We start from the raw sequence: 10,459 nt of genomic DNA, 5'->3' as shown, positions 1-10,459 counted from the left end.
AACTTTGGATGCGTGCGCACGAGAGAGCATATTGGATGCATGCGCGTGGTTTGAGGTGCGTGTTAAAATGGCAGTTTAGAAGTTAATTCGGCTCTATTTCCAACAAAAACGTTCCCTCCCCCATAATCTCCCGTTGCTCAGCAGTTTTGCTCCCTTTTATTAAAAAAAGATGGCTGCAGTAGATTTATTCATGTTCCTTCAAATGCGGAATATACTTGAAAGTGTCATCAACAAACTAAAAGAAGACAAGGTGAGGATATTTTTTAACTATTATATAAAGTAAAAAATTGCCTACTTTTAATGTTGCTATTTTACTGTAGAAAATACCATTTAGCAAAAGTTTTGCTTTTTACAGATCGACACCAATGTCATAGGCATTATGACAGATAAGGAGTTAAGCAAGTATATCGAAAGATATGGGGATCGACTTGCGCTCAGAGCATTTTGCCGTCAAAGAACTGTGACAAACGAAGAGTCGGGAGGAGCAGAGACAGTGAAGTCCTCCCTCATGCAGAAATTAAGAGACAGGTTAAGAACTCCTAACACTGGCATACAAGGCACCGCTACTGGCCAAAAAAATGCAGCCAAAATCACCCGGCGGGTTGAAATGGGATGGCTCCACTTTGAGAGTGGAATGTATCACCAGGTTAGAACGAGAAAAGGAGGAGGAACACGGAATCTGTCTGTCCAGAAATCAGTGACTATGGGTGAACTGTTGGAGACAGGCAAATGCTTGTTTTTTGCAAATGGGCATTCATCAAAAGGACTGATGGAAGACTTCGAGTTTGACATTTGTGATTACAGTCACAGTCCTGTGCCCCGGGAAGTCACGGTGGGCCAGCTGTACGAACAGACTAAACTAAAAATGCTACGCATCTACACAGCCACCAAGTCTAACAAGATTATACTTCTCTCTGATGAATCATCGGACTTCGAGCCAACACAGAAAAGGCCACTGAAGGTAATTTATCCTCTGCCACATTTGTGATATCAATACATATGCTACTGTAGGTATTCCATTTATATTGATTGCATGCGTCACCAGGCTCTGCTTTTTATCCATAGACTTATCAGATTTATTTTTTTATTATCTATAGCAGGGGTGTCAAAAGTGTGGCCCGCAGGCCATTTGCGGACCACAGCTAATGTTTTAAAGGCCCACGGCACATTCTAAAAATACTATTAAAATAAACAAAAACATAACAAAAGTGGAATGAAAAAGCTTAGAGGTGAAATGTCATTTAGAAAAAGTTGCAATGTTGACTAATAAAACAAAGATGTTTCTTTCTTTAAAACTGTCATTGCTCAAAACATAATATTCAATCAAAATTAATGTTATTATGAATTATTGACCTATCCAAGGCAGCTGAGATAGGCTCCAGCACCCCCCGTGATCCAGAAAGGGACAAGCGGTAGAAATGGATGGATGGATGGATGTTTGCCATAAAAAAACATAGTTTTCTTTGACAAAAAGGGTATAGAACAAACAAACAAAACAACATTAAAAAAACTTAGAAATGAGGGATACATCTGAAGTTAATGTAGACTAGAGATTTAAGCGTAAATAAAAAATGTATGTATGCCCTGGCACACCATCATCATCATTTCATGACCCAAGCAAAAAAGTTTTTACACTTTTATACTGAAATAAATACACCTACGACTTATTAAATAATAATACAGAAAACAATAAAGTTTGAATCCATGAAGGAAAGAAGAAAGTGAATGAATGTTTATAACTGAATACATTTACATATGCATTAAAATGTGTTTTCTTTTGTATTATTTTTTTAATGAATGAAGTAACGTTTATAACAACCTTTTTCCAAAACACAATATACAATATGTCATCTGAGAAACTGACATTGTAAAAAAAATAATTAATTTCAGTAGGCCATTAAGGGCTTGAAATTCAAATAGCTTTCAAATGACAAAACTTCAACTCACGCACAGGATAATACATACATTTGTAATTTGTTTTGAAAAGCTTACAAAAAAGTGGAACCCCAAAAATTTAGTGTGGGACTCCATTTTGAAAATTCTTAGCGCCAACACTGATTATGGTTGTGTACCACACCTGTCTCATATGCACAGGTATGATGGATATGATGTTGATACATATTTATTGTTCTCAAACATTAGCCAATTTAATAAGTTTCACCTTTGCTTTCTTACCTGTGCTGCTATTCAATGTGACCTGTACTTTCACAGATGTCATTTATTTTTTAGGATAAATCTATTGTCTTATTTCTATGTCAAGTCTATAAGCTCACAATTTGCTGCTCACCTTTTTATAGGCTAGGACAATGAAGACACGATCCTTGAGGAACAAGACCAGGAGACTCAATCAAGTGGATCATCCAGAGAGCTCCTCTGATTTAGATCTGGCTCCCAGTGGCTCAATGCAGCAAAACCATGAACAAGTAAGCACTTGTATTGCATTTTTATGGAACCAGTCTGTGCTAAACAGTACAGAACTTGTGTTGTCTGAAGATTTTATTGTACCAAAATGTTCAGTATTCTTTAAAATTCAAACATATTTTTATAGTTATAGTTTTCTGTAGTGTCATTTAAATCAAATCTGCGCTGAGCTATATTTATTATAAATCACAGGTGAAATATATGAGGACACAGAAATGGCCTTTAAGAAACCATAATTTATAGTTTTAAATCTGCAGTTAAGATGGAAATCTGCGAACGCTTTGAGTTTAATCCAACATTAAGTAAAAATGCATACACCAAATAATTTACTCAGGTGCAGAGTGTTATAGTCACATGAATATACATAGCAGCTTGGATGAGATTATTCAAACTATAGATAATATAATAATTACACAAATAATAATACATTTGTTTGTTTTCTTGGTTTTTATATTAAATTATCAATAGAGAGGAGAGACAATCAGCCATTCAAGTTCAGCAACTCCTGAGATGGGTAACACAGAGCTCCTGCATCCACGACCTAATGAGGATGTTGGCAGTCATACTCAGCAGTCAACAAGAAGGCATGGATCTGAAGATGACTGTTTAACGCCTGTGCCAAATCAAGATGCAGACCTGTTGTTAAGTGATGTCTCAGATTCCGCTCTTAATCCTGCCATTCCACAATCTCTTGAGGACTCTGAAGTGAAGTTTGGACCCACTGTTGGTGATGATAGTGATACTCAAGACACCACTCTTCCCTGGAATCCAGATGACTTGAGCAGCATGCAGGTACAATGTAGCACTAACGTTTTACAGTCCTGTAAAATTATTACATTTTACATTTATAAAATGTACAAAAACTGTAACGTTACCATCCGAAAATCTTTCACCCTAAGCTTATGTTTTTAGATTAATTTTTCATCCAAACATTCCAAATCTCATTTGCCACAACATTATCACCATTTTTGCATGCTAATTGATACATTGATTGTCAAAATCTTTGATTATTTTCTGTTCACTGAAGGATTAATCAATCAATAATCACACCTAATTACCTTTTTAAAATATCTTGCAGCATTCTACAATCAAGGATGGTCCTGTATCATCAAGCAGTCTTCCAGCATCACCAGATCCATTTGACCAAGAAATCATTATTTTGAAATTAAGACGAGTAAACATAGTTGATGATGTCCTTAATGTCTTCATGGATCCAAAAGTACTGAATGCTAGTCTAAGAATGGAGTTTACAAATGAGAAAGCTATGGACAGTGATGGTGTGTCAAGAGAGGCGTACTCTGCATTCTGGGACCACTTCTTGGACCAGTGTGAGGGGGAAGATGAACGAGTACCCAGGCTACGACCAGACTATTCTGAGAAGAAATGGCAAGCTCTCGGAAGAGTGTGGTTGAAAGGATACCTGGACCACAAAATCCTACCAATCAGACTGTCACCAGCCTTTGTTCTTGCTTGTTGTAAAGGAGTTAGCTCAGTGGATGAAGAACTATTGATGATGTCATTTGCCAGATTTCTTTCAGAGAATGAGCGTGTGTCGCTTGAAAAAGCACTACAGGGTACCATTGATGAAACTGTTGAGGAGGACTTACTTGATGTCTTCTCCAGAATGGGCTCACACTGCCTTCCCCCTAAAAACAATTTACGGGCTGCTATTTTAACAATGGCACACAAAGCTCTTCTTCAAGAGCCAAAGTTCATAATTGATTGTTTCCACTCCAGTGTTCATAATGCTATGCCAATGCTCATAACCAAAGACAACATAATGGAGCTATATGAATCTAAGAGGCCAACTAACAAGAAAGTGGCCCAGATGATAAAACCATCATTTGAAAGCCTAAATCCTAAAGAGCAGACTGCTCTTAACCACCTGCTACGGTATGTGAGAAGCATCGACCAAAGAAAATTGGAGATCTTCTTACGCTTCTGCACAGGATCTACTGTGCTGTGCAAAGACACAATTGAAGTCATTTTTAACACATTGTGTGGTTTAAGTCACAGGCCTGTAGCACACACGTGTGGAGCAGTTCTTGAGTTACCATGCACTTACAGCACATACCCTGAGTTTCGCAAAGAATTTGATAATGTCTTGTCTGGCGACTGCTTCACAGTGGATATTGTGTAGTGAATGGAAAGCACATCTATCTTCTACACTGAGGTTATTATGGCATTTGTCTGATGCAAAACTGTTTCTACAGATTTCCATTTATTGTTCTTATTAAAACAGAGACCGTTTACATTTCTTAAATTGTTTTATTTTCTTATTTTTTCTTTAAATTGTTAGTACATTGAGATTCAATTTTTTTCCACAAGACAGTTTAAGTTTAATAATTTTGATAAGTCAGCAGGGTCTGTTCTCATAGGTGAAAGTCCCTTTTTGTACAAATATTACATTTTCTCATGTGCATCTTTTATACAATTGTGACTCTGAATGATGTTCAGAATTTTTGTCATCATTCAACAAAGAAATTCCTGTTCAATGCAAGTACAATACATTTCATATGGTTGTTAAGTTCTGTTGATTTCCTCTTTCATGTCGTGCTTTGTTTCTCTTTGTAGTCAGTGTGCATATAGTGACATATCAATCCTATTTGCACCTCAGTTTTGCTGCAAAATGTTCTTAATGTTTGTGGCATAGCACTGTTCAAGTGTAGTCAGTGTGGACATGTTGTAGCCCTGAATAATCTGAATAAAATTTAATCTCAAATTAGAGAGCAGATGTTATTTCATTCCTCAGGTGCAGGTACAGATCCAATGCTTGATAAGCATCAGCTGGAAGATGCAGCCGTGACTCTACCATCAGAATGTTGCAGATGTTGTAGATGTCTGTGTCACATGGCACTGCTGGTCGAAATGTGCAGTTACTCTGACACAACAGTACATCAGCTCTCTCCACTGGGGAAATGCAATCACAAGTTGTGTAGAGTTCTGGGAACATGTACATGATTCGGGGGCGACCACTGGGCACCCTGTCATTCTTTGATGGTCTGATGACATGTGCATCCCACACATTGATGGTCTCGTCTAATTCATCCTGGAAAAATAGTACAGAGAGAAAGAAAAGTAAATTAATATGCAATTTGTTATTCTCATCATGTGCTCTTTAATTTAGTTATGAGATGACTTGAAAAAATCTATGTTAAATCTTGAGGTTTTTGATAAAGTGAGGAGAAAATGAGTGGAAAAGGGCAAGCATAAATACATAAATTAATAAACATAAATGAATAAAACAGTGTTTGCTGCCCACTATGCTTGTACTGGGGGGGGGCAGCAAACACTGCCCCCCCCCCGACACTGATGATGAATTAATACGGTATCGTAGGACACCAATAACAGTAATTAAGAAGACACATGGACATGATGCTAATATTCACACCCACTGTCTGCTCATGGAAGGATGTTAAAAGAAAAAAACGAACATTTGTGGGCCTCAATTTAGGATGAAAATGTTGTAATTCAGTAGTTTTTCCATTAGATGCCACTGTTGTACTGTTGATTCATTCCATCTCTGCAGACTGCTTGGAAAAAATAGATAAAACAATGCATTGTCGCTTACCTGAATGAAGCTCATAAAGCAGAACTGAATTAGACCTCGGTCCAAGTATGTACCACCGAACAAACCACGGTCCTTCAGGTCAGTGAACATAGAGATGTAGAACTCCATTGATTCTCTTCTGAGGAAACCCCACCAACTCTCTATGCGCTGATTTGCTGTGCTTGCCCCTTCGATGTAGCTGTCGATACCAGAGCCGTCATGAATGTTGCGACGGAGAAAACGCTGAAAGTCTCTGACTTTAACATTTTCAGTGCCCCGATCGCCCCTGACAATCCTCGGACAACCACCAAATTTCTTCACTGCCTCCATATAGTCATAGGTGGATTAATGACCGGGCCTACCGGGCCCAGGCCCAGGGGGCCAGAGGCCCCAAGGGGCCAGGCCAACTTGGCCCCGCGGCCGCGACCCAAGCAAAACTACTTTTGCAAAAATAATAATCTTAAGCCCCAAGGGGCCAGGCCAACTTGGCCCCGCGGCCATGATCCATAGAGGGTAAGAGGCCCCAAGGGGCCAGGTCAACTTGGCCCCGCGGCCGCGACCCACAGAGGGCCAGAGGCCCCAAGGGGCCAGGCCAACATGGCCCCGCGGCCATGATCCATAGACGGTCAGAGGCCCCAAGGGGCCAGGCCAACTTGGCCCCGCGGCCACGATCCATAGAGGGTCAGAGGCCCCAGGGGGCCAGGTCAACTTGGCCCCGCGGCCACGATCCATAGACGGTCAGAGGCCCCAAGGGGCCAGGCCAACTTGGCCCCGCGGCCACGACCCACAGAAGGCCAGAGGCCCCAAAGGGCCAGGCCAACTTGGCCCCGCGGCCGCGAGCCACAGAAGGCCAGAGGCCCCAAGGGGCCAGGTCAACTTGGCCCCGCGGCCACGATCCATAGAGGGTAAGAGGCCCCAAGGGGCCAGGTCAACTTGGCCCCGCGGCCGCGACCCACAGAGGGCCTGAGGTCCTAAGGGGTCAGGCCAACTTGGCCCCGCGGCCATGATCCATAGAGGGCCAGAGGCCCCGAGGGGTCAGGCCAACTTGGCCCCGATCCATAGAGGGTCAGAGGCCCCAAGGGGCCAGGCCAACTTGGCCCCGCGGCCACGACCCACAGAGGCCCCAAGGGGCCAGGCAAAATTGGCCCCGCGGCCATGATCCACAGAGGGCCAGAGGCTCTCAATCATTATTATCAAAGCTAATTCTCAAATTGGATGGATCACACAACCTCACTCACATATTCTTTATCAATTATTAAAGGTTGTTTCTGAATTTTGATCACAGAACTTAATGCAAATATTCTTGATTGATTGACAAAGCTCATTCTCAAATTTTGATTACACAACCTTACTCTGACAAATTATCATTATCAAAAAGCTCTATCTCGAATTTGGATCACAGAATCTCACTCAAGTATTCTTAGCTGTGCCCCTCCCCCATCAAGTCTTTCATAAACCGGTCTGTTCTTTTAGAATCTCCTCATTTGGTATTTTGAACTCGTGAGAGACTGCTCAAAATTTGGTTTCCTTTCCCTCAGTTCAGACTCAGAGATAATTTGAAATCATTCAACAAGAAGTTTAACGCGCGCACACACACACACACACACACTTGAGTTGAGCATTACTTGGAAATTCTTATATTTTCCATTTTGCTGTTATTATCAGCATCTTCCCATTTTGTCCTTTTCTTTCGAGAAAGTTTACAGTCTGACATTTGTCACTGCTGTCAGTTAATAACTTTTTGGTCTTTGACCCATTTTGTCATTTTCTCGATTCGATCGTCACTGACCACTCTCTCCTGTCTGGCAGACATCGTTGCTGCCATCATAGCTAGCAAGCTGCCTGCAGCGGGTCATCCCTATGTTCCCCGTCCCTATGTTACCCGGGTCCTATGTTCCCCTCTACCGGGGAACTAAGGACCCTTTTTAAAAAAAAGGGTTCTATGTTCCCCGCTGCGGGGAACGTACAACACTTTTTCCAGAAAAGGGTTCTATGTTCCCCGCTGCTTCCAATGCGCGACTAAGTAAGACGCACGCAGACACGCATGACAGAGACGCGTTTAAGTTGTCGAAGGAAGGAAGTTCGCGTTTGAGTTGCTCTATCTGCTGCCGCACGCCCTGTGACAGGTTAGGTTTAGGGATGGTTTTGGTCAGGGCACAATTTCGCCAAAAAAAAGTGCTCCACAACGCCCTGTGACAGGTTAGGTTTAGGGATGGTTTTGGTCAGGGCACAATTTCGCAATTTCGCCAGATACAATGCAGGGAACATAGGACCCTTTTTTAGAAAAAGGGTCCTAAGTTCCCCGGTCGCATACAAAGACCCAGGAACAACCGGGGAACATAGGACCCGGGGAACATAGCAGAGGTGTGGACTCGAGTCACATGACTTGGACTCGAGTCAGACTCGAGTCATGCATTTGATGACTTTAGACTCGACTTGACAAAATGTAAAGAGACTTGCAACTCGACTTAGACTTTAACATCAATGACTTGTGACTTCACTTGGACTTGAGGCTTTTGACTTGACATGACTTGCTACTTTCCCCAAAACCTAAAGCTTAAAAAGTTATTTGGGAGCGCTCCGTAGCTTTCATTTTGTACGTGTCTGTCTATCAGCGTGTGTGCTGCGTGTCAGCGTGTGTGCTCTCAGTACAACAACCAATCAAATGAGATCTACATTGTTTTCATCACACAGCATTCAGCCAATCAAATTGCAGGACAACCAATGAACAAGAGTTGTCAAACAACGTGCCAGTGAGAAAGATTTATGCCTAGGTTGGTTTCGCTCGGGTATAAAAACTACGACTTGGTCAACAAAAAACGAATTGCCGTATGCAAATCACGCAGTTCGAATATTACAGACGGAGACGCAACAACTTCAACAAGATGCACAAAGAAGGGTAAGTTTTGAATGTAAGATAACGTTTATTGGCTAAGTAACATGACTTTTATTTGCTGTGTAGTTAAATCAGTGAGGCTGTAAACTCACTGCTAACGTCATAACCATAGACATCTTATAAGTAGACGCAGCATCGAGCGCTACTGCTTACTGGCGCAGACGAGACGCGGGGCCGCCATCTTGGAGTGGTGATCCGCTCCACTCAGTGCAATTCATTTGGCAGGAGCAATGAACTGTCAGCGCATTTAATTCATTTTACCTCACTGAATACCACTCATTTTCACGCGCTTTTTTGTCATACGTGTAGCTATGATAAAGGACACATGTTTTATTATTCATAGTTTGCTTAACAGTAATATACTATTCTTATATGCTATAAGTGACCAGACGTCCGAGATCAAAACTGGGAATATAATCCCAGAGAAGGGGGAAAAAAACGGTCAGCTATTTTTAAGTTGAAGAAACAATATGATTAGGTTATATATACATGCGTATATCCTACATAAACAATGTATGAATACATTAAATATCTATATATCTTATAGACCGTATCTCTGTTGCTGCAGCAGCAGAGAGTTTATTCTGTCTTGACACTTTGTATTGATATTTTGTATTACATTCTTCCCTTAAATGATCATGTTTACAGTGATTGTTATATATGTATTTTTTTATGTATGTCGCTTTGGATAAAAGCGTCTGCCAAATACTTAAACATATATAAACACCTGTAAGTCTTTATATCAGCTAAAACCACCAATCTGTTTCACTGGATTCAGAAAAGAACCAAATGCTGTCTTACCCAACAATGTTAGTATTTGAATATTGTTACTTGAAGACTTATTCCTGGTTACAATTATACTGTTAAGAAAGTATTGTCTTATATTTTGCCTAAAATGAGAATGCATCATAATCAGTGGCGGCTGGTGAATTTTGTTTTAGGTGGGGCTGAAAGTTTGTAAACCAAACCCCTGTAGGGGCGTCATCCTCCCCCAGAAGATTTCTTTGTGATTTTCACATACAAATATTGAAGATCTTTGCTCCTTCTCAACTCTGTGGTAATATTCTTTTCATAAAATACAACCAATAGTACATTAAAGGCCTACTGAAACCCACTACTACCGACCGCGCAGTCTGATAGTTTATATATCAATGATGAAATCTTAACATTATAACACATGCCAATACGGCCGGGTTAACTTATAAAGTGACATTTTAAATTTGCCGCTAAACTTCCGGTTCGAAACGCCTCTGAGGATGACGTATGCGCGTGACGTAGCCCGGCGAACACGGGTATGCCTTCCACATTGAAGCCAATACGAAAAAGCTCTGTTTTCATTTCATAATTCCACAGTATTCTGGACATCTGTGTTCGTGAATCTGTTTCAATCATGTTCATTGCATTATGAAGAAGGAAGCTGAGCAAGCAAAGAAGAAAGTTGTCGGTGCGAAATGGACGTATTTTTCGAACGTAGTCAGCCACAACAGTACACAGCCGGCGCTTCTTTGTTTACATTCCCGAAAGATGCAGTCAAGATGGAAGAACTCGGATAACAGAGACTCTAACCAGGAGGACATTTGACTTGGATACAC

General features: G+C 41.1%; 1 protein-coding gene across 1 annotated transcript; it reads left to right on the top strand.

Annotated features, from left to right (window-relative positions):
- The first annotated feature begins 222 nt into the window (after positions 1 to 222).
- LOC133659103 (uncharacterized) lies at positions 223 to 5,010 on the top strand. The gene is made up of 5 exons (XM_062061838.1): positions 223 to 250; positions 356 to 961; positions 2,298 to 2,423; positions 2,890 to 3,213; positions 4,996 to 5,010. The coding sequence occupies exons 2-5, from the start codon at positions 380 to 382 to the stop codon at positions 5,008 to 5,010; spliced, it is 1,047 nt and encodes a 348-aa protein (XP_061917822.1). The 5' UTR covers positions 223 to 250; positions 356 to 379.
- Positions 5,011 to 10,459: the final 5,449 nt, after the last annotated feature.

This window comes from Entelurus aequoreus, linkage group LG10 (assembly GCF_033978785.1).
Source record: "Entelurus aequoreus isolate RoL-2023_Sb linkage group LG10, RoL_Eaeq_v1.1, whole genome shotgun sequence".
In the NCBI taxonomy this organism is placed as follows: Eukaryota; Metazoa; Chordata; class Actinopteri; order Syngnathiformes; family Syngnathidae; genus Entelurus; species Entelurus aequoreus.
Note: the sequence above shows the minus strand (reverse complement) of the source record. Positions and strands in the feature narration are given on the sequence as shown.